Source organism: Agelaius phoeniceus, chromosome 1 (genome assembly GCF_051311805.1).
Source record: "Agelaius phoeniceus isolate bAgePho1 chromosome 1, bAgePho1.hap1, whole genome shotgun sequence".
NCBI classification, from domain to species: domain Eukaryota; kingdom Metazoa; phylum Chordata; class Aves; order Passeriformes; family Icteridae; genus Agelaius; species Agelaius phoeniceus.
Genome location: NC_135265.1, coordinates 115351874 through 115377025, shown reverse-complemented (window position 1 = coordinate 115377025; position 25152 = coordinate 115351874). Strand labels below are relative to the sequence as shown.

Below are 25152 nucleotides of genomic sequence, written 5' to 3'. Positions count from 1 at the left end.
CCTGCCGGGGAGGGGGCTGTAGCTGGATGAGAGCAGTGTCCAGCTGAGGCTTTCCCCTGTGTGTTTTTCCTAGTATAACCTGCCAGGTGGTTTTTTTTTTTTTTTTTTAAAGGTTGTACTCCCCAAACTTCTCCAGATTGCCCTGTTTTCTTCGGAAGTGCTTGTTTATATACGAGCTGCCCCCATCCTTGTTATGCTCCGCGTGTATTTTTGTCCGTTCTCTCAGAAAATGATGGGCTTTTTTTTTTTTCTTTCCTCTTTCCTTTTAAGTTCCTCTGCAGAGAACGATGGCTGATGAGGGGAAAAGCTGTGTTCCCACGAAAGTGTGTGATGTGTTGGAATCGGTTTCTTTTCTGAGTGTAGAGGGTAAATCTTCACCCTTGGCGTCAACACTATTGCCTAATACAGAGGAACAGCAGGTGTGCATTGGTTTTACAAGGTGCATTCTGCTGATGCTGGGTTGTTTTTTGGTGGATTTTGGGGTTTTTTTAAGCTTTAATAAATGTTTCTTTGGTGACAACTGCTGTACTCCTCTTCCCCTGAGATGTGTTTGATTCTTCTGCTTATTTCTCTTTGCTTACACACGGGTCATAACCTGCACCAAATGCAGACACGTGGTCAATGCTATGTCATCTGATGTGCTAAACTTTGAGAAAAAAAGTAAAGGACTTCAGTAATTGCAATTTAAATGTAGTGAGACTGTAGTGTTCTTTTAAATAAGCTTTAAAAAATACATGGATCCTTGATGTGAAAGCTCATTGGGTGCTTGGAAATAAAAATCTATAATGCTCTGCTGGGCTCAGGCAGAAGATAATATACCCAGCTCTGCCTTTTTAGAGGGATCTGTTTCCTGGGTGACTTTTCCTCAGGTGACTTCACTTTGCCTGATTAGTGCTGGTCATGATAGGGCTGTGGAGAGCTCATTAAATCCATCTGCTGAATGAAAGGTTGCCAAAATGAAGACAGAAATTCCTTGAGAAAGGAAGGAGTGCTGGGATCCCTCTAAAATGCTCCCTGCTATCAGTGCTTTACCTGGGAGGGGAGGCTGTTTTATAATGGTTGGGGAATGGAAAAGGCCACCTGAGCAACTGAGAGCAGTTTCCTGCTTGTGACTGTGAGGAAGATGAGGGTCTGGTGCCTGGATGGTGGCAAGGAAGAGGTCTCTTGGGGCTAGGAATGTGTCACTCGGGGTTAATGCTCCGTAGGAAATGAAAGTGCTGGGTAGCAGCTGTTAGAATAAATCAGCTTGAATTCAGTACAGCGGGAGACCAGAAGGTGGAAGCACTGCAGTTCGTGCCTCCGATAGTGTGCTCTTGTAAAATCAAAATACTGCTTTTGTCGTGAAAGAATGCTAAAGGGAGGGGAGGGGGTGCACACAAAAGAAGGGTTACTTGAGGACAGTAGAAGGGAAAGAGGCAAATAAAAGCTTAGAGCCTGAGCTTGACATGAAAGGAAAACGTAAGGCATTAATATAAAATAGGAAACACCGTATCAGATGGTATGCTGATATGATTTGGGGCTGTTCTGTTTAAAAAGTGGCAATTATAACTGTGTTTTGTGTCTTTCTTCTTTTTATTGAATAGGTGTATGAGCCTTTGAAAGTCTTCTTGAGAGTGAGGCCCTTTTCTATAGCAGAGCTTGAAAGCCATGAATCCCAGGTATGTTGTAGAACTAAGGAATAACGTGGTTTTTTTTTTTCCCCTCCCCTGGACAACACAAAGTGTTGTAAGGCAGAACTTTCTTTTGCATAAGCCATGTACTGCCCTTATGTAGAATTATTTGGCATCTGGATAGATGCAATATTTTTTTTTTCTCACCCCCATGACTTTTAATAATTTGTATGATATAGATGTGCACACCTGTAGCTCTTCAAAGTTTCACTGGGTACATTATTTAAAAATTGGTGTCACCTCTCTGTAGTGCTCAACATACCAAAGAGTTTTCCATGGAAGAGATTATGCAATTCTAGGCATAATTTGAATATCTGACCTTTAAGCTTCTTTGAAATGCTTGAATAATCTCCTACCTCATCCTGGTGACTTCTTGATTGGCCTGTCAAAAATCTTCTGTAACCTCCACACTGTCAGATTCGGGTGCTTCAGTGTTTTATACACACACATGTACAAACATTTAGAAGTGCTCTCCTTTCCCTCAGTGTGATCACTGATGCAAAGAATTCCTTTAGCTGTCTTTGGAGGACAAGATCTCTATATCATATCTCTTAGCCCTTGTCTTTGCAGGCTGTCTGATTGAGGAAAGGTCAGCTTGAAGAGCTCTAAGAAAGATTTAGTGTTAGTTCTTATTTGCTTCTTGCAAATTTCTTTTAAAAAATGCATTCTTGCTTTTGATCTACCAGAGTTGAAACCTTTGTATTGTTTTCACTTGGATAATTCTTCCCCCCTCCCTTGCCCCCGACTTCCCTTTGCCGTTTCTTAGCTCTCCTTGAATAGTGTGTACTTCCACAGTGCTTCCAGTTTGGTAAATTCTGCAGTCTGAGCTGGCTCCAAGTGTAAATTGATTTGCAAAATCAAATTGTTTCAGGAGTTGTTTAGTGCATTCCTCTTTGGAGCAAGACATTTCTTAAAAGCAGGGAGGAAAAAGTGAACGTTGAAGTTTGTCCAAATTTTTTTTTTGTTTTCATATAGTTCAGGCTGAAATAGTTGAACTTCCAACCTTTTAGCTGTAGAATTTGTTTTGCATGGGATTAAGGCTTTTTTCTCAGCCTCCAAAAATAGAATGATTGAAAGATCTTCAACATTTTTAGTGTTTTCTTTACTTTACTATTTAGTGTTCAACATTTTTAGTGTTTTCTATACTTTACTACTTTCTTTACTATCACCTGAATCCAAGAAGAAAATGCTTGGTAACAAATGGAAGAAGCCCACACAAAACAGTCAACTTCCTAATTGTTAAATCAAACAGATCAATTTAATTTTTAGGTCTTATTCCTCCTTGCCATTCATAATTTTCAGGAAAGCACCTTTGTTCCAAATCTGTAGCACAAAAAAAAAAAAGTAGAACCTATTTCTTATAGTTATAGGCTGGTACTTTAAACAAAGACAATCAACAGGTTAACTGATCAGCTGATGCTTATAGAAATAATGAATTATGGAAGTAAAGCTTGAGAGCTCTGGGTGAAATTCTGTACTCCTGTCAGCAATTCTCCAGAGTCACCTGTGGGAAAGCAGGAAGTTGTGTTTTTTGGATATAAATTATGTGTTCAGTGCCAGAAATGGTGCAGCTCCTGCCAACTTACCTGCAGGGTTAGCTGGGGGAGACAAGTGGAGTGAGTTGTTACCAGCTGGTTTCCATCTCTGCAGATCTCACTGCTTTGGGCCTCTACTCAGGCTTCTGTGGGGTTGGTGGCAGCTGATGGCACATGCTGCACATCCTGGATTATTCTGTAGCTCTCTGGGGTTTAGTACATCTGACAGCACTCCTGTCCCTGCTGATGTGGGAGAAATGTTAAAGACTATACAGGTTCAGAGCCTGGCACAGGGAGCAGGTGATTGGTCTGAATTCAGAAAGCAGTTTCTTAGAGCTTCTCAGAATCACAGAATAAGCTGGGTTTGAGGAGACCTGCAAGGAGCATCAAAGCTCAACTTGTGGCACAGGACAGCCCCAAGAGCCACACTGTGTGCCTGGGAGCATTGTCCAAATGCTCCTTGAGCCCTGTCAGTCTTGGTGCTGTGACCACTTCTCTGGGGAGCCTGTTCAGTGTGCAGCCATCCTCTGGGGGAAAAACCTTTTTCTAATGTCCAACCTAAACCTCCCCTGACAACTTCAGGCCATTCCTTCATGTCTTGTCACTGGTCACCAGAGAGAAGAGATCAGTGCCTGCCCATTTTTGTTTCCTTGTGAGCAAGTTGTGGGCTGCTGTGAGGTCTCTGCCAGTTAATTACTGGCACAGAGCTTCTATATCAGTTAATAATCAGACTTGTTAATTGAGGCTCCTAGGAGCAGCAGTTCTTCCTATGTACACACCACACGTGGATTATTGATCTTAGAAGTTCTGGCCAGTCTCTGAACATAAATGTCAGATTAAGTTACAATCAGTCCTTTCAGATGATGCATCAAGACATTGTTATGGGAGTTGTTATATGAGTGTTATGCTATACTGGGAGTTCACTTTGCATCTTTGGTGGCCTATCTGGTATAAAATAAATTTTCCTTCAACACTGCAGCCTACAATTCTCAAGCTAGTGAGTGTTTGGTAATTGTGTTTCACCTTTACTTAATTGAGAGATAGCAATCAAATTACTTGAAACTAATTCAGTTTCCTTCAGTACTGGTAACACTATTTATCAATCAAAGGGTAACTTTACTTTGTTAATTCTGCTCCTAGTCTGTTTCACAGTGAAAATGACTGATGGGGAAAAATAGCAGATTTCTATGTAATTTTATTTTTGTAGTGATTGTGCAAGTCACAGTCACAAAATACAAGGGTTTAGAAAGTGTTCCCAAGGAAAAGTTGCTGGAAGGAATACTAGTAGAAGTTTTTACCTCTTAGAAAACCCCAAAGGATTGCCTTGACTTTGTCTGTACTCTGGCTTTCATGTGAAGTGAATATCTCTGTAGTGACATGCCTTGAGATGATAATTTAATGTAAATTGAACATTTAATGTAAATTGTGGCACTTCTTGTAGCTCTGGTAAATGGATGAAGACACTTGGCTTTTGGGGGTTGTTGGAGGGGATGTTCATTTTTTTTTCCTTTAATTAGCTTTCTTCCTGATTAACTTTGTGCTGTGCTTTGGTTTACCTTGTCTTGTTTTTTTAAGGGTTGTGTAACTATTGAAGATGCACAGACAGTAATTCTTAATGCACCCAAAGAGTCTTCTGCAATGAAAAACAGTGAAAGAGGGATTGGTCATGCTGTGCACAGTTTCACCTTTTCTCAGGTAGGCCAAATTATTTCAAATTTTTGATTTTGGTTTTTTTTTTCACTATAATGAAAGCTGAATTTTGTATTATGTCATGCAATATGATTTTTTTTAATTACATGTGGTACTTGCCTTTTTTAAAAAAAAACCCTGAAAACTCTGCTTATTAATTACTGATAAGGTGTCAAGAAAGCTGTATTACCATGGAGGTGCCTATTAGATGAGACAAAGAAGCTTCTTTGGCAGGTCTGTGGTTTCCTTTGATTAGATGCTACAGAAACATATTGTAGACACAAACTTACTGTAGTTCTGCTGTTCCTGCAGATGCTTTTATCTCAGAAACCTTATGTTTGTAGGAATTTATGTAAGCATGTCACTTAGTAACTTCCTTTTGAAAGAATAGCAGCTTAACTGCTTAAACCTTCTATTCTGAAAGCAAATTTCTTTCAAATTTCTTGCAGTAGCTTTGCCTACTGCAAGAAGTTCTGTTCTTACAGTGCCAAAAGATAAACAGTTCCAGAGATTGAGTTATTTAGACCATTGTAATGCTGATTTTTCTCATCAATTGTGGCTAACTGGTGAAGAATGAGGAGGGAGCTTCACATCACCAGCAGAGCTCTTGAAAATGTATGCTGAACAGCATGTTCTCAATAGAATTCTGAGCAGTTTATTTTAGGAGTAGGAAAATATTCAAAAATGAGTGCAAGCCTGAGTGCCTCTCAGAATTAAGCAGGCATCCTGTGAGAACCCAACAGAAAACATTGAATCAGAAGGGTTCAGGCAAGACAGGAAATTAAGCTGGTGTCTCCTACCCAGCTTGTTCTGAAAAAATCAGTCATGTCCAATCAGTACTCAATATTTTGGCTTATTAAACTTCTTTGTGCCATTTGTCACTCCTTTTTTCTTTCTTTCCCTTATCCTAGGTCTTTGGACCAGAAACTACTCAGAGTGAATTTTTTGAAGGCTCAATGAAAGATATCATAAGAGCATATATTAATGGAGTGAATGGACTGGTATTTACTTATGGAGTTACAAATGCAGGCAAGACATTCACTATCCAAGGTATAAAATATTTGCATGTGTAAAACCCGAGTCAAAGCCAATGACAAGCTTACATGAATGTTTACACTTAGTTTTTTAATATTTTTAAGGGACTTCAAAAGATCTTGGTATTTTACCTCGCTCACTTGATGTGATTTTTAACCACATAAGAGGAAGACATTACCTGAAGATGAACTTCAAACCATATTTGAGCAATGATGTTAAGAAACTAGAAGATGAACAAGTTAAGCAAGAAGAAGCCTTAAAAACTGCTATTCTTGCATCACTGAAAGAGGTCAGTGACCAAATGCTTCTTAAAGCTGTTCTGTAAGAAAGGAAGTTTTAAAAGTCTTTATTCCACTATTGATTCTTTATATATGTTAAAATCTACAGTATGCATACTTGGTGAATTTTGGAATAATAAGGCAATTGGCTGGTCTTGGAGCTCAGGGTAAACTGGAAGAACTTTCTGCAGCACAGAGTTCAAACCAAAAACCATCACAAAGCCAAATCTCAACTTCTGGAGAGAGCAGTTCTGACACTGTGGTGACAGTAGCCTTTGAAAAGTCTGAGAGCTGCATGATCTAACTAAAACCTGCTTCTTGTTAAGTGGCTCTTTGTGCAGGTTGGGTTCCCAGGCTGGATCTTGGTGCAGTCATTCAAATGCTTGTACTAGCTCAGGAGAGATGATGGCACTGTCTTAGCAGAGGCAGTGAAGAAGGCAGGGAGAGTCTCTTTTGGTGGAAGACAGTCTTAAGGCAGATTAAAAAGTTTATAAACCTGTGATTTATGGAACTTCACAGTGAAGCTTTCTGACTCAGCATGTGAAGGGAGATGCCACAGAATGAATGTCCTAAAAGGATTCTTCTCTACCTTAGGAGATAGTTATATGACTAAGGCTGGTCTCTGAAGACTGTAGATAGAATAGAGAAGTCTTTACTGTGGCAACCCTCCTGTTCTTATTATCTAGTGATTTCTGTTTCTATGGTAAGAAACTGCCTCACCAGAAAGTGGGCATCCATGTACTTGGGACTATTTTATACTTCTAAGTCAAGTTGCAGTTTGCTGTCAAATTCCTTTTGCTCAGGACATTTTCCCCTGAACTGTGATTCTGTGCATCTAATCCCAGGATGCAGTAGGCTCAGCTGGTTATCATTCAAAGCAACTCTAAATTAATTCTGGGATGTACAGAAATAGTGATTGGTTTTTCTTTTTTCTGTAGTGTTTAACACTAACCTTGTTTAAGTACTCCAGTTAACCCTGAAAAAATATCATTCTATGATTCAAATTCATATGTTAACTTTCACATTAAATTTTGTTGCTTAATTTAAATCCTGCAACCCAAAATTTTGTTTATTGTGAGTCTGGTAAACTCTTGAGGAAACATCTCAGATGAAAAATCTAAAAGATTTGAAAGATTACCTATTTCTTTTGAAAGTGTCTCTGAGTGTGTGTATGCACATAGAGGAGGAGGGCATCTTAAAGAAAAGTTGAGATGGTTAGGAGGATAGTAAGTAAATACCTTCAAAAACTTTATGGAAGCTACAGCCTTGTAGCTTCCATAAAAGAGGAACAGGCAGGAGCCCAGGGTCTGGAACAAAGGGTCAATATCTTATTTTGAAGATAACTCTATAAAAATATTTCATTCTGTTAAGTCACAGTCTGACTTACTTGTAGCTTAGTAACTGAATGTTGCAGTAGGTGGTCTAGATGCTGATGCACTGCAGTGCAGAGAGAGCAACACTCCACTATCAGAAGGACAGGTAAAGCTGAATCAGGAAACTATTACGTGACAGAACCCTGTTTGTGTGTTACAATGCTTCCATAGAGGTAGCTCAACCATCCCCAGTTCTGATAGCTTATGAATGAATTGCATCACTGTTTGGATGCTCCCTCTGCTGTAATCTGAGAGCAGATAGGATTTGGTGGGCTTGGCTTTGGTTGACATGGATTTCTGTAGGCTCATTTCCCAGGCTCAGTTTACATATCTCACAGAGAGAGCTTGCTGTTCCTTTCATTCTCCCAGTTTTAACTGCTCTGAGTTACTGCAGCACTTAATGTCCTACTTTCTATTCTGTATGCAGTACTGTTACAGTATTGCAACAACTCTTGCTTAGGATGGTTCTTACCCTCCCTTCCTTCCCTTTCCTGGTTCTCTTCATGGGGTTAAATACTGGTTTTTACTGGATTAAAAGATGCTTTATGAGCATTCCTATTCCCACCTGTTTATTGTATTTTCTATTAAATGTCAGCTTCTGTTGTTGGCAAACAATGTCAGTTCCTGTTCCCACTTGTTTTTTAGCATCTTCATGCTCTTGTCTGTATTCCACTTGAAAAGTAGTATAGCAACAGTTAATTCACTCAGTTTTCTCACAATACCTTTATGAAAACTTACCACATGCACAAGTAATGTGGGGTTGGGTTTTCTAAATTCCACTGCATTTTTGACATGCATGTGTGTCAGTCCCATATCCTGCTTGGCACTTCACAAACAATGAAGAGAACCCCTGCTGTGGTTAGGCTTCTAATACTCAAGAAACAATCATATAGACAGTGCAGCTTCTGCAAAATGGTCACTTGTATGATTTTGTTGTAATTCTATTCTATGCTATTTATTTTTAAAATGGAAGACCTCAAAGTATGGTGTTGTGCCTCTCTGTTTGTAAGAATTGTGGTTTGGGTGTACCAAGTGGGTAACATTGGCATCAGCAGCCAATCCATGATCAAGTTAGTGCTGCATTTGAATTACTCTAACACTAGGGTTTGCTTCTCTGGATCTGTTCCCTCCTACTGCAGGATGATCCTCTGTCAGGAAAGAGAAATCAGGGTGAATGTCCTGATTTATAGGACCCTATGAAATATGGAGAGAGGGGTAGTATGTAGAGATGCTGGGCTCTAGTGGGAGTTCCTACTTTGTTACATTAGCTTTTCCAGCCGTAACTTCAAGGCTGTGCTTTGGTCAATCTTGGCAGATTTAAAACAGATCTGTTGGTGTAAAGAAATTCAGCAAATGTGTGTATTTAAAGAAACTATGCTGTTGTCTGTATTTCATGGCCTTTTAGTTCAGTCTGAATTAAAGCAACATAGCATGTTGGTTTGTGATAACTTAAGTCCTACCACCTTGGCAGTACTCATGGAGGAAACTTCTCCAGTTCTTTTGGATGACTGAAGCACTGCTCAGATTTGGACAATGGCTCATAAAGGCACTCTGAGCTGTTGCAGTCTGACAGAATCCTTTTTCTCCTAGGACTCTGAAGTTAAGTCTCCAGTGTTAGCAGCAACTGGCCACTGAAACTGGTTGCTGGGAGTAGGAGCAAGCAATAATTTATGTGGTGGAAAGAGCAGTTATTGATTATAGTTCAGTACTATTAAATACATTTTACTTTCAGCCAGAGTAAGGGTGGCCTAACACTTAATATCACTTCAATATTTAAATCTCAAGTACTGGAATTGCTGTCATTTTAAACTTCTGCTTTTCTCATCATCTGTTCATGTGGGTTTAATAGTCTCTTATTTTCTCAAGGAGACAGAGAGTATCTCAAATACAATAACAAATTTCTGTGATGTGAAGTTGGACTCTTCTACCTGTACTTCAGACAATTACCCTTCTAACTCCCTAGGTAAAGTGGAAAACTGTCATGTGTGGGGAAAAACATAACATGAATTAAGAAATATGAGTGGGTTATTACCAGTGGATAAAAAAATCCTTATACTGTACTGCAAAGTAAATATATATAGGTTTTAACCAAATTTTTGTCTTCCTCTGGAGAAAGGGCAACTATATAAAAGTATTTTGATAATTTCACTCCTTTTGGGGGGAAGAGGGAGACTTAGTTTTGCAAATAAAATGTATAAACTGCTGGAAGTCTGTGATAAAGCAAGGCCATCATCTTAGAACTTGGGCATATTCTTGTAACAGATGACTGCTGAGAAGTCTGGACATTTTTGGATAAAGCTGAAGTTATCCATGTGTATTTAATTGTACAACACAGATGAATTTAAGCCTTCTCCTTTAGCAGGTTCTATAGGTCCTTTTAGAAGATTCTATATACTGATTTAAACTCTCTCAATGAGTTGATCTTTGAACTCTTCCTCTGTTTTGGGTTAGCAGAGAAGAACTTGGTTCCACTTGACATTCATAAGACCAATATGCAGCAAAGAACACAAGCATCTGTGTGGATTTCCTTTTGTGAAATTTACAATGAATATGTGTACGACCTATTGAGTATTTTATCTACATCAAAACCTCAAAGGCGCAGAGTTTTAAGGATTTGTGAGGATCAAGGAGGAAATTGTTACATTAAAGGTAATAATACTGTTTTGTGGCCTGGGCAGTTGCACAGAATTTCTCTGATGATCAGAAATGTATGTAAAAGATCTCTTTTTGCAGATTTAAAGTGGATTAATGTTCAGAGCACTGAAGAAGGCTGCAGACTACTAAAAATAGGAAACAAGAACCGAAGCTTTGCCTGTACTAGAATGAATGAGCAATCAAGTAGAAGGTTTGTTCCTCTAATTATAAGCATACTCTGTCCCTTTTGATGGGAAGGGAGGGCACTTTAGAATATGTGTGAAATGAATCACCCTTCAATAATGGTTTAATACATCACTTGATTATTCTGCTTTTGTTATCAAATTCTCTCTGAAATAAAACCAGGAGAGATTCTGTGACTAGTAGTAGCTACACTTGGGTTGCTATTCATGTCTTTGGACAACCAAAAAGATCAAATCATGTTCATTTTTGAGTGCCAACAGGGCTATGCATCTTGGCAAATGCTAGTGGTGCTGAGTGAGAATGGATGTGTGAGGATGCTGAAGGAAAAGCTGGTTAATTTTTCATAACTGGCAGTATAATTCTTGGAAACCTGGAACCTGCCACTGGGGGATAGAGGAAGGATCAGATCATGTGGTGTCTTGCAGTGCTGCTGGATTTTCTAGATGCTTTTCGATTGCTGTGTTCAAGCTGAGCATACTTGGTATCTTAAGAATTAAACCCCTACCTTTTTATCCAGCTCTGGACAGAGGTCAGGGAGAAACTGGCTTTTGATGGAGCAAGAGGAAATAGAGGAGGTTGTATAATTTCTATTGAAAGTGCCTCCTTTCTTGATTTTAATGACCTCTTAATAATTTGTCCTTTAAGTGTGGAAGGGTTGTGTTTTATTTTTAGCTAATACAATCATAGTGTTACTAAGCCTGCTTTTTTCTGTAAAAAGAGTTATTTTGTTCTGTGTTAGCTAAAGACAGCTGCTGTTAAAGTTCATGCTCTTCTTACAGAGTTTTATGCCTAGAATGCCCACTGCTTGAGAAATATGCTAAAGAAGTTTGTGAGTTGTGCTTCCTGATGAATCAGAGAAACTGGGCACTTCTGGTTTTGTGACTTTTCTCTTTGGTTTCACACAGCATGCCCTACTGCCTGTCTAGATTGTTTTCTAAACCAGAGTTACTGGATTTTCAAGTGTTACAAACTCAACCTTTCTGGAAAACAGATTTATTTTAAAACCAAACAAGTAACTGTGCATATTGAAGTAGGCAAAATTACAGGACTGTAAAACTTTAACTTATTCCCTTCTCCCTACCATTTGTTTCTAAGTTAATCCTTCAGATTTGCTGAATTCAGGTACTGCCAAAGGTTTTCTATATGAAGTAGCTACATGTCCACTCTTCTTTTGACCAGTAGACTTTAGTGAACTGGCTGGGTGTTTTTCTCCAAGACAGATTGTAGACTTTATGTGGTATTTTTCTTTTTCCTGTGCAAAAAGAAATAGAAAGTCATAAAATAAAGCTTTTTTTGCTGCTGAATGAATGCATTGCAAAAGTAACTAATATACCAAGATAACTAGTGAATTAATTCTTGTCCTCTCTCACCACTGAGCTTTCTGTAGCATACAAATTTTACTTTGCTTCAATGACTGCTTAATTTTCGTAACTGACTATTAAAAAGAGCTTTTTTCCATTCCAGTCACAGTATATTTTCCATCAGGCTACTCAAGCTAACTGATGAGCATCAGCCTCGTGTTCTTGGAGTGTCAGAGTAAGTGAATGCTTCATGTGATTACCAGCAATGTAAATATTTTGGAAAAATTATTAAGGTGTAAGCATGCCAAACTGCTGAACTTTTTAATAATAAACAAATTCTCTGAGAGTTGAGGAGGAAATCAGAACTCCACTGAGCACATAAGCTGACTGGAAGCTCAACAGGGACAAGCACAAAAGTGTTTTCCTGTCTCTTACTCTAAGGTTTTGCTGGAGCAGCTCTGTCAGTAGTGTGTAAATTGAGGAAAATGTGTCTTTTCTCACATAATGGGGAGGTGGTGGCAGAGTAAGACCATGCAGCACCAGATGATATGTCCTGGTAAGCAGAGTTGAAGTGTCTGGCTGATAGAGGGTGATCTCTGCAGCTGGAGGGCAGCAGTTGCTGCTGAAGGGCCAAGCTGTGCCAATCTGTCTTTCTGCCCTGGGACCAGACTAAACTTCATGGGTCAAATGTTTGTGACAACACATTTAGTGTGCTCCTAGAATGTAAATGAAAATCTTTCATCCTAAAAGAATTCTGGTGGCATGATCTCAGACTGTTCCATGGTCCAATGTACAGTAAGAAAGGGACCATCAAATGATTTGCTTGAAAACTGTTCTCATTAATGTAAAATTCCAATGTAAGTGCATCCTGTGAGAGCAGTGTTAAGTCCTTACACTTAAGTCTCTGCTCTTTCCTGGTTTAGGGGAAGCAGCCTTATCTTCTGGCCTGAAGGCCAGAAGATAGCTTTTTTTGGGATGGTGTGTCTGTCTTTCTTCTGATTAATTTAGCTTGATAGAGAAAAATTGATACAGACAGCCTGTAACAGAATGTTTTAGTTCAGTCCTAGCTCCTACTGCTTTCTCCCTTGACTCTGCTGAGCAGGGATGGTAATAAATATACTTCACTGTGAGGTAACACATTTAAATGTCAGATGTTACAGTGATAAATACTCTTAAGAAAAGATAACTTGAGAAAATGACTGCATCTGTTTTGGTTTTTTTTTTGCTGTTCTCTGTCATAGTGTATCCCCCTGGCAAAACTTGCAGCAGCTGTTAGGTGAATGACAGAGTTTGTATGTTGCTTAAGGAAGAAAAAAGCTTTTCATCTTGTGCTGGAAAGGATAAAGAACATAAGGTTTTCATACATTTGAAATAGGTGCCTTAATGATTTGTATAGGACTTACTTTAGCTGTATGAAAGGTTATGGTCTTACAAATTATTTAAATAAGTTATTTATGCGTAATGGTATGGTCACATAAATTATCCAACTTCCAGAACTTCCTGTATTTCAACAGCTTTCCTAATATAAAGTAAAATTTATTGAATTCCTTGATTATCCAGGCTGATTTTCTGATTGTAACCTATAGTGCCATGAGGGACAATTCAGTGGCCTGAGTTTAGCAGCAAATAATTCTATAGCCAAGCAAAGAGCTCTAAGGTGAGCTGAGAAGGACTTCATGTGTGTGTTCTGGATAACTCTTTCATGCAGGTTGTCCTTCTGTGACTTGGCTGGTTCAGAGAGGTGTAATAAAACACATGTCTTTGGAGACAGACTAAAAGAAGCAGGAAATATTAATAATTCTCTTCACATCCTTGGAAAGTGCATTGCAGCACTGAAGCAAAATCAAAACCCAAAGTAAGTGACAAGTTATTTACATGCTCAGTTTTAGGTGGAAACACTAAGTATCCCCTTGTATTTCTGCAAGCAGTTTGCACAGAGAAAATTGGAGACCTACGAAATCTTTTAAGTCTTCTTTATTAGGATGTCACTGTAATACCTGCAAAGAACCGTCTCTCCATAACTGGTGTTTGCGGAGAGCAAAAAAAGGTAATTTGCAGTGAAGTGTCAACATTTTTTTAGTGTATATATATGAACAATACACTTTGTGTACAAAGCTTCAGTTTTGTCATCTTCACATCCACCTGCAAATTATACAGGTATATTCATCAGGCAGCTGATAGATGACCTGTACTTAGATTTTAGCTTGTTCCACTATCTGCTTTGGAACAATAGGAAACTGTGATGCAGACACCATGCTACTTTTACTTTTAAATAGTTCAGTTTGTTAGAAAGCCTATGAAATCCAGCAAAGATGTTGCTCTTTGATGTAAAATCCCTTAGGCTTAAATATGAGCATCCTACTGGATGCCTTTCCTGAAAAGGAGAAGCAGAATTAATGTGAGCTACAATAGCCCACAATATAATTTTTTCCCACAGTTTAATTTTAATTTTTTCCCTCCCTGAGGATGAAGCCAAGCTATATTCCATTCAGAGAGAGTAAGCTGACTCGTCTGTTTCAGCCATTTTTCTGTGGGAAAGGCAAAGCTTGTATGATTGTAAACATCAATCAGCATACTTCCACATATGATGAAACACTGCATGTAATGAAATTTTCAGCTCTAGCCAGACAGGTAAGAGTATATCTACTTTTTTCTGCTATTCTGCATTTTTTTTTGTTTGTCGTGATTTGTGAAATTATCAGGTTGCATGGATTTTAGTGTGATTTGGATTCTTGATTATTCATATTAGTTCTTCTGCACGTGGCCTCCCTCTAAAAGGCTCCTAGTAGCCTTGCCCATCTTCAAACCTATTTGTGAGAAGAAGTTAAGACAACTGCAGCTGTCTGACTGTTCAGTTCTACACCACTGATGTTCTGTGCAAAGCACAGGGCACTGTCAGATATGACTGATTTATACCATATAGTTGAGCAAATGCAGGATTTCAATTTGAAGTTTTCATGTATTACTTAACCTGGGTGCAGTTAAACATCTGTTGCACAAGATGAGTTGTTAACAACTTCTTGGACAGTTGGTGGTGGTAAAAGTATCATCATCTTCTGTAGTCTAAATGAGATATTTTCCAAGTGCATTGCTCCTATTTGGCTAAAGTAAGTAATTAATGCCAATAATTAATAATAAAGAAGTGTCTTGGCAAGCTTTTCCTCCATCTTCTTCAATACTCTTAGGTGGATCCCATCCAGCCACATAGACTTGTGTGTGTCTTTGTGCTGCAGGAGGTCAATGGCCGTTTCCTCCTGGAATATGGGGGCCTCATTCTGCTCTCTGTCTCAATCTCCCCCTAAATTCAGGACTTGGGGTTGATGTTTGTCCTTAACCTCATTAAAGTTCCCTGAAGCTTCTTCTTGCAGGGAGTGGGATGGTGGGCTATGCTGTGTTTCATGGCAGAAATAAAGTAATTTTTTAGTCTGGAGCCACAGATGATTTCTGTCATGTTGTAACAAATCTGTATTAGTATGTCTAATATGATCTCAGAGAGGAAGATCATTCTAATTCTCTTCAGGTGTGACTTTTGTTATAAGTGTGTACTGTGGAGAAAAACTTCTCTGATATGCTGTCCTATGGCATAGTTACTTAAAGTCTTTATGTAAATAACATGAATTTCTGACTCTTAGTCATGTTGTTTCAGGAAGGAGCAATGTTGCAGGGATTTTCTGCTTTTCATTAACTTTGCAGGAAACTACACCAAAACCCTTATATTTTAGGGGAAGAGAAACCACCTGTCTAGACAAGTATGCTAAGTTTGCTAGCAGATAATATTTCTATTTTCACTCTTTTTAGAGTACTTAAGTCTTATGTTCATGTAAGAATCATGTTACATTGATGGATTCTTCTTTTTTCTGCTAAAAGGCATGTAAGCTTTTGTTGACATTCATGTAATCATAAAATATTGTGTAAACACAACAATGCATTCATGCTACTTCTTCCTGGTATCCTGATACCTACAATATTGACAGCATTAGTAAATAATCTCTGGATTTTTCAGGTTATCCAGACAATCCTGCCCAAAAATTTTGGTTATTTTCCACCAAAGCTAGTTGGAGGTGATGGCAAACCTATGATGCACTTTGATGCTAACACATCTGTAGATGACTTTGCTGACAGTACTGAAACCTCTGCAGAAGAGGAAGTGGACATCACCATTCTGAGTCATGAGGTAAATGCATGTCTACTTAGAACTGCACCCAAGAAAGCACTTCTGTTAGTTCTAATATTGTTTTAGCATAAGAGATGTGCTGAAAGCTGCATCAAATGGGAAGTTTAAGTTTCTGTTCAGTGTCAGACTGACTAGACTTTGAGTGGCCTAGTTCAGTGTAGCTGTGGAAGGATGTCCTGTGGCTTTCTAGTTAGGTCAAGTGCTAAATTTGGAATTCAACTGATTGCCCAACAAGAAGACTAAGGAAGCAGTACATATCTTTAAAATAACATAATTTAGTTTTTTGTGCGTTTTTTTTTGAAACAGCAGTAACAAGTTAAGATGCAGCATTTCAAAAACAAAGATAAACAATCTAATAGCAATCAAGTGTCAAATCAAAGTACAAATCTTGATTTGTAAAAATCAAATAGGTTTTATGTTGTTATGCTGTACAAACGAATATTTAAATGCCAAAACAGAAGTGAACTTTTTGATAGTGGACACCATCAAGATGTCCACTTTGTCTACTGCAAATACAGGATGTATTTGCAGTAGAAATTTATATTTGAAAATATTTAAACTTTGGTGCAGACCCTCAAAAAACATTAGTTTGTAAATGTACCCTCTGTGGATGTCTGCCTGTATGAATATTTTGAGATGCATGTCAATATGCATTTCAGTGTTGGTTTTTGAAGTGAAATATTTTAAATTTAGGAGCTCTTGAAAGCTGCAGAGGACTTAAAGGAGAAGGTAGCTGCAGAAAGGCGAAGTAAGCTCCTTCTGGAGGTGAAGATCCGTAAAGAGATGGCAGAAGCAATGTTTCGACAGCTGCTGGAAACAGAGGAAGCCTGGAGGCAAGTCCCATTGCAGCCTGCTTTGAGACTGAAAGGGTTCCATGGGTGTCAATGCACACGTGTGGATGTGTGTACATACAGGTGTATATTCAGGACATTTCTGCTGGTGTTATTTAGAGAAGACAGGGCTGCACAATTTCAAAACCTCAGAAGGAAAGGGAAGAAAGAGCATTAAACTTGTTCAGAACAGCCTCTTCCCATTTACAGTGAAAAAGTAATGCTGTTTTCTCTTCAACTTTCCTCTGCTGAATGTGTAATTACTGGAGCCTGTCCTGGCTTGTTATTGCTACTTAGCAGATGTGGAAGATTGCTACAGGTATCCCACTGAGGCTATTTTTCCAAAACACACTCTGTTATGTTAATATGCATGCATGTGCTTAAGGTAGTTTGACTCATGGCTCTTTTGAGCTGCTCTGCATGACTTATGAGCCACTGTTAGTTTACTATCTATTACTGTGCCTTTATGAATTATCTTATGAATTATGAACCCTGCATTGATGTTAATTTAGGAATTTTTTTTTCAAGTCCAGATTCCTCAAGTTGAGTTCACTTCCTCTTAACTCTTCTTTAAATCAGTTTCCTGCTGTTTGAATTGTTTAAAAAACTAACACCAAGTTGCCAGCTGAGCACACTATGGTTTAACCCCTGCACTAGCTTTAAAATTGTTTGGTGTTCTTTGGCCAAACAGATGAATTAGCATTGATGCTTTTTCTCTGAGGTGATTTTCTGCATCATTGATGGGGCATGTTTTTAAATTTTGACAGTAATGTGGGAAGTATTGAAATAATAGATGGGGAGGGACTTCTCACAAGAGTATGTAGTGACAGGAGAAGAGGGAGTGAATTCAAACTGTGAGAGTTGGTTTAGCTTGGTTGCTATGAAAAAATTCTTTACTGTGAGTGTGATGAGGGACTGGAACAGGTTGCCTAGAGAAGTTGTGGGTGCCCCATTCCTGAAAGTGTTTGAAGGACATGTTGGAAAGGTTTAGTGAAAAGTGTCCCTCCCCATGATAGTGATGTGAGATCCCACGATAGGGATGTGAGAATTAGATGATCTTTAAGGTGCCTCCCAACCCAGGCCATTTTCCGATTCTATGAAAATGGATTTGGCATTTATCTTAAGTGGAAAAAAAGAAAAACCAACCAAAACCAAATTGAAAGATGGCCCCAGGATGCATGTTTCAAATATAACATCTAAATGGGTGTAGTCACTTCTGTTGCTGTATGTTGGTAGATTTTCTTGATTTCTATAATTTTTTTTCTGTTAACTGTGTGTTCTTCTATAGCATTTCTTTGGTATATGCCAAGTAGAAGTTACACTTTGGTGCAAGTCTGTAGGATCATTTAGATTAAAATGAAAAAAAGTGCATTTTTGTCTTTTTGTTTCACTATTTCTGATTAGAGAGATAACTTGAATATTCTCAGTTGAATACATGTAGTCAAATGCACTAGCTAGAATGCAAAGTTAGTTATATTTTACATAACTAAGTTATATTATACATAACCACCATGTTCTCTTCAGCAACCGCTTGGAAGACATGAAAGACAGCTATGAAGAAAAACTCGAGAGCAAATTTGAAATGTATAAAGAAGCCATTAAGAAACATGCATATATGTGTGCAATGGAACAAATTGAAGAGCATTATGTCCCCATAGAGGAATTTCTAGCTGAACAAGAGAAAGTTGAGGTATGACTTGACTGCTATTAAAGTATGCTCTAGCTTCTTAACTGTAAATTTTGCTTTTCTTTAACAGAATCACTCTGGGATTTTGGATATAACACTAAACAAGGAAAATAACTAGCAGTTCAGCCTTGCTGTTCTGTGTTCAGTGCTCACCATAAGCATACAGATGTCTTTTTGTCTGGTACCACCTATAGTGCAGCACCTAAACCTCTTGATTTTTGAGGGCACAGTTCAGTTAAATCCAAGTAATCTTTATCTTTGTGATAAAGGTGCAATGTGATAAAGGTGCAGTGACTGGAACACCCAGGGAAGTGATGTATACAGGAGTCTGGCTTTCTAGAGATCTTTGGCATCATAGGATGTAGATTACAATGCTACTCTGAGATGGTGATGGGGAATTTGTTACAGGATAGCTATTTTAATTATAACTGGTCTGGAGGTGGTGGGAGGGTTGTGGGATGAGAAACCCATGAAAAATCCAACGTCATGCAGGAGAGAACTGAATCTCCTGAATGTACTCAAACATAGAATTGCTCAGGGTTGGCATCAGTGAGTTGCTACTCCTTTTGCAATGCAGCCAGGTTAGCTATGAGCAACTCAGTTTTCTAACCTCTGCATAGATGGTTAAGTGCATCCAGGCAGCAGATGGGCCCTGTGGGTCTTGTTTTCAGAAGGTTTTAGTGGAAGAATAGAACAGCTGTGATGCCCACTAGAGGAGCTTTCTCACTGCACTCCCCTGTTCTGGAACTGATAAGCCATCACACTCTATGGATAGACAGGTTCCTTTCAAGAACTGAGAAGTGGGTTTCTCTTGTAGATTGTGGTATAGAAATATTTCTGCTTTTACAGCTCTCCATTCAGGTGCTGACAAGCAACACCATATTATGTAATGGCCTATGTTTTTCCATCTCCTTCAAATTTATCTCTTTTCCTCACTTGGACTCTGTTTCTGTGTTCAGTCAAATCCTAGCTATACACTATGTTACAGTGGACAAAAAGAGTTTTAATAGTGCTCTTATACTGGCCAAGAGGCTGCATAAGGGAAAATTCAAAGAGCAAGATGCTTTTGGTAGCAAGTCAGATAAGAAACTACTGAAATCCCTGAGATGTAGAAGGGTTAGCTGACAAAAGAAGAGAACAGCATGAATCTGAGTGGGCAGCTTCAGAAAACCAGAATTAGATGAATAACTTTTCTTGATGATGCCACTTTTTTGATTTCTCATTCTGAAATACCCCACCAGCAATCTGACAGATACTGGGAAAGGATTTGAGATTAAAATGTAGCTCTGTGAAGTATTTTTTTTTCCTTAGTTAGCAAGCTAACTTGCAACAATGTTTAGCACAGACATGCTAAAGTTTCCTTTCTGCCATATGGTTACTTTTAATATCGTATGAAAATGCTCAGACTGGAAGAGTTGACTCCTTTGCAAAGAAACTTCCTCCTAGATGTCTTTGTGACCTGAGTGTTATCCCTTACTGTGATTTCCTAACCATAACCTGTGAAATAATTTAAAATTACACGTGTGTGGTATAATTGAAGGATGTGCACTAATGCATCGGATCAAGCAGAAATGCAGACAAATTCGACCATATGCCCTTATTTTTTTTCAGGATAGAGAGAGGAAAATACTGCAATTGGAAAGGCAACTTGATGAGCAGTCAGGGAGGCTGTTGGCTCTGGGAAGCCTGAGCTTGGATATTCCGACTTCTGAAAATAACATGGAACGAGGTAGGAATGTAATCTGGGGTATTCAAAGTTCAATTTACTCCTGGTAATGTGTATAAACAAACTTTTCTTTTGCCTTCTTTTTCTTATAGATCTTATGGACAGCACGTTGAAGAGAGCCAATGAAGGATTGCAGAAACAATGTGAAGAGAAGGAAGAGGTAGCTCCTGCTTAGTATTTTTCTGGGGATAAAGATTGTGAACTCTATCATGGTTCAATGCTTAAAGATGTGCATTGTAGACAAAAGCATGAAGATTCCTGCAAATGGGCATTGAGGTTATCCAAAAAAAGCCCTTGCTCAGTTGTGGATGACTTTTGCCAGAGACTGTTCTGGCTTTATTCTGGTCTATACAACCATTTGCTACTGTAACAAGTCTTGGTGAATGTGGTGTGAGTTGGAAGTAAGGAAGTATGTTTAGTTTTGTGCTGGAATTCATTGTAAATATTGCTGCCATGACCTCAGAGCTTTCCTTCCTGAAATGCTGCCTGCTTCTGCATAGGGGAACAGTTACAGAACCTGGCAATAGTTTAAATTTTAGATCTAAAATAAAAAATAATGCCTTAAAGCAGTCCTTTCTGGAAGTACTCAACTCCACTATCACCCTAAACTTAAGTAAAGGTGAATATCTCTGTTCTTCAAACAAGATCGCTGTGCTCTGAGTACCATATAGAGGTGGGAATTATGGAAAACAATAATTTTTAAGTATGCATTTTCATTCTACTCCTTGAGTGATGATCTTGTAAAGATACAGTTTGTTTCCCATGATTAAAGAGGATATGGGGAGAAGGGAAGACGTAAGTGTTGCTTCTTTCTCTAATATCAAATATGAGTAGGGATTGGATAAATAGTTCCAGCTGGTTCTAATAAGCCATGTAAATAGAAAGTGAACTTAAATCCCTTTCTATTAAGAAAGAATACTCCAAAAATAACTTTTTCCTTACCAAGTTTAATGTCTTGTGCTATGGCTGTGGGATTTGTTTTGCACTGTTTTTGAGAGCTCTACTTTATTTTCCCATGTCACTTTCAAATTTTGGTGAAAGTTTGGCTTTTATGCTTGTTGTGAGGATACAGTTATTGATTGTTTTGTGTGGCTAGAAAGTGCTAGAATGATGAGATTGATTCCTGGCAATAACTGAAGCGAGAATAGTTTAAACCAGTTCATTCCGTCAGTGCCTTTCTGCTGCTTTGCCTCAAAGATCAGTGCATGTGTGATTTGTAATTCACCACTTTTTTCTTCCCATTCAGCCATTAAATGGGCTAAGGGTGTGAGTTTTTTTAGCAACTCTGTAGAAGTAAATTAACAATAATATCTATTAACATCTATTTTTCTGCTTCAGAATTTTTTGCCTATTGGGGCTTAGGCTTAATTAATTAATTTTCCCATCAGAAAGGTGAGGCCTTCTGTGCTAGCTGTGCTCCAATGTGAATAGTATTAATGAGACAAAAGTGTTCTTTTAACCACTCTTACTGAAATGGAGCAGGCTGTTCCACATGTAGCCTGGTCTGTGCTACTGTTCTTTGATTGGCAGCTCTGTAAATCACAGTAGCTTCAACTCAACAGTCTTTGAATGCTCCAGCTGCATTTTATCACCTGAAAGGATGAGCTGGGACAGAGGATGTTGAGAGAAGCAGACTTTCTTGTTTTGATCTTGCAGTTTGCACTGTTCTAGTCATAAACAAAATTAGTGTAAAACATGCTGTTCTGAACTTCCATGTGTATGGGCTTTGTTTTCAGCTTATAAAATCTCTGAAGTTTAAAATACAGAAACTAAATGAAACCCTGCTAGAAGCTAATGAAGGCTACAGAAAAATGGCAGAAGAAAACAGTCAACTGAAGCACACAATCATGCTCAAGGTTAGTCAATAATTTAAAACCAACTTTAACATGGCTTGTATCTATAGTTGTACTGGCTGCTTCTGCACATTTTTACATATAAAACCACTGTTAAATTAGCAATTTGTTTTCATGTTAGCAATTTTCTGTGCCTAACTTCCTGAATTATGAGCTCAGAGCCCTTGTGTTTCACTACTTGACTCTGAATCTTGTAAGACAAAACTCATTTTTCAACTTAAGTGAATGACTCTGTCAATGGGGTAACTCTGCTGACAAAGCCTGCTCATCTGAAGATGCCATGAATTCTTGTCAAGCAAAGAAAATACTCCTTAGAACTCATCATGAGGCATGTTGCTGAGGCAAGCAAGGTATCAGTGCACAAATGCCATTGCAATAAGGCCTAAGGATCTATGGCTTTATATGGATGGTCCTGCCAGAAGTGGCCAAACTGATATATGGGCAGATAAACTGTTTAATACAGAAATAGCCATCTTTCCTTCAAAAGCAGGGACTTCCTTGACTGCATCTGACCTCAGATATATCAACTAGAGTCCTAAACAAAAAAATGAAACTTTTCAACTCTTGGCACTTTGAATCTATGTCTCACTTGTAATCTGCAGGTATAATAACTGCTTACTGATGTCTTTCTTTGAACATTAGATTACTTTCTGCATATTTTTAGTTTAAATCTGAGACTGAAAATTATTTGACTTGAACTTTTTAATTGGAAGTTACCTTCCTATCCCTTATTGATAGCAAGGTGATTTTGCTAACCACAGAGATTAAAGGGTGTATTTAACACTCTGTATTCTGCCCACTCAAAGCATTTACTCAGTCCTGGTAAGCAGACTTAAGCTATGAGAGTTTTGATTTGCCCAGTTTTGCTTTCAGAAATTGCAAGGCAGGAAAGCTACCTTTATCTGGTTCCTAGAACAGCATCAATTCTTTGCATAGTGTGGCAAAGCATTTTAGCATCAGCCTCTTAGTCAGAGTTGGTCTCTAACTAGATTGTATGGCCCTGTAGTTTGCTGGGTTTTTAATTACTTTGTAATTTAGAGGAAATGGCTAGTGAATGGCCATATGACACTGCAATAACAAGGGTGTTTATGGGTTTAATAAAATAATGTGAACCAGAAAATTAACTGCATGAAAGAGAGAGAGACCATGGAGTGTTCACATACTTAACAGAGCCTTATCCTCATAGGATCAAGAAATGGATAGTCTTCAGAACTGGGCTAAACGTGTTCTTGAGCTTGAAGAAACAGTGTCTTCCCTGCAAAAAGAGCTTGAAGAACAGAAAAAGAATTTCTTTGCGGAGGAATCAAAACAGAAACCCAGGAGAGGTTTGCTGGCTAACCTGAAATCCACAGTAGCATCCACTGCTAGTACACCTCTTGGTAAAGGCTGGGGGAAGTATGAAGAGGCTTTACCCTATTCAAGAAAATAAGTAAGTTGCTTCATAAAGCAAAAGAATAACATTTGATAAATCAAAGTGTGAAGTTACTAGGCTTCTTTATTAATCTTAAACTGTTGGTCGCTCTTTCTCACTCTTAGATGCCATCTTCACTGTCATGTTGATGGAGAAAAATGTTTAATACAGAACTTTAATTGAATCAGGGTTGAATTTAGAGCTATAAAAGTATGAGTCTAGACATGTGCTTTTACTGTTGATATAGGGATGTGATTTGAGAAATATATATATTTTAATTCTGGAGTAACTGCTATCATGGTCTTCTGTACTGATAAATGTGTGTAAGAATCTGTGTCTTTAGTGCAGTACAACAGATGTGTGGTTCATGCAAAGTGGGATGTCCCTCATCTGCTGTTCATTATCTTTTTAAGTTATTTTATATCATGGTTGATTCCTAGAAATCAGATGGATTGTAAACTTAATCCTAAGTAGTTAAAATAGCATGGTTCTTCAGTTAATATTCTGGTTTTGACCTGGAGACTTGCTTCTAAGCAAACTGCTAAAGAAGGTGATGAAATGAAATCTGATCTGGCTCCTTGCTATTTTTCAGCTAACTTGGCTTTGCAAAGAAATTTCTTTAAATAAAATTTGAATTTCCACTAGGAATATGGATTAAACTTTGAAACATGTATTTAATAAAATTTTTCATTGCTAAATTCAGCTCTGACTCTTCATTTTACAAATCAGCAAAACCAAGATAAGAAAAGATCATGAAATTAGAGCCCAAATAATGACAGTGATTGATATAGGATGGTCTTGAATATTACTTAGCTTTTATCTAGTAGCTTAAGGATGGAAGACTGGAGCATGATAAAATTTGAAGTAGTTTTCCTAAAGCCCTTTCCAGTCAGTGAAGGTGAGGGGATTTTTAACTACTCTGGAAGTACAATGCCTGTAATTGCTGGAGGCTTGCTGTGGAATCTGTAAGTGAATTGGATTGATCAGTCCCTGTAAGGGAGTTTCTCTCAGTGGAAGGGGACAGAGTTCAAAGCAAGAACCTCACCCTCCCTGGGGAGACAGTAGGTGGTGCAGCCTGCCTGTCTGACAGGAGGACAGCCCTGCTCTGCTGTGACTCCTCTTGCCAGGTTGCTGGGAGTTTTGGGTTGGTCTGTGATCAGTAATCATCACTCTGACATCTATTTAACAAGGCTGTTGAGGTTGCTCTTCAGCCATTGCTTTCCTCATGTTTTGAACTGTTTCTGTTAAATACAGGGTTATCTGGTTTTAGTAGTTCTGAAGGCCTATAATCCCTACAAGGTAGAATTTCTAAAATATTTGTCCTCTCCCACATAAACTATTTCAGCTATAAAAAATATTTTGGAGTAGTTATATGAGACACTGAATGCTGATCTCTCGAATAAGAAAGCTGTTATGTACAAATTGCTTTAGGAAAAGCAATTAAAACAGAAGTTTAAAAAATCATCAGAACAGGATAATACTGGAAAATTTCCATAATACCATTTCAAACCTTGTGCTACACCTTGGCAGCCTGTCTAGCAACTTTATGTAACACTATTACCTCCTACTCCCTGAGCAACTGTTCCCTCTCACTTCACAGAGCTCTTTGGTAGGCTACAGGAAATGGTTTGAAAGACAAAGTTACTATCTAGAGCTTTTTTCTTCTTTTTTTTTTTCATTCTTAAAATAAAATAAAGCCTGTAGTGAACTACTGGCCAGTGCTGAACTGTTAATGTTTTCCTACAAGTTGCT

The 25152-nt window shown here is 38.3% G+C and overlaps 1 protein-coding gene across 1 annotated transcript; it reads left to right on the top strand.

Annotated features, from left to right (window-relative positions):
* Positions 1-153: 153 nt before the first annotated feature.
* Positions 154-23717, top strand: LOC129123877 (kinesin-like protein KIF20A). Its single transcript, XM_077185692.1, has 18 exons — positions 154-419; positions 1584-1658; positions 4781-4900; positions 5806-5944; positions 6034-6218; positions 9447-9543; positions 10035-10229; positions 10314-10425; positions 11883-11954; positions 13428-13574; positions 14185-14350; positions 15723-15893; positions 16587-16726; positions 18248-18413; positions 20022-20139; positions 20229-20296; positions 21873-21992; positions 23176-23717. The coding sequence occupies exons 1-18, from the start codon at positions 288-290 to the stop codon at positions 23416-23418; spliced, it is 2466 nt and encodes an 821-aa protein (XP_077041807.1). The 5' UTR covers positions 154-287; the 3' UTR covers positions 23419-23717.
* The last annotated feature ends 1435 nt before the right edge of the window (positions 23718-25152 follow it).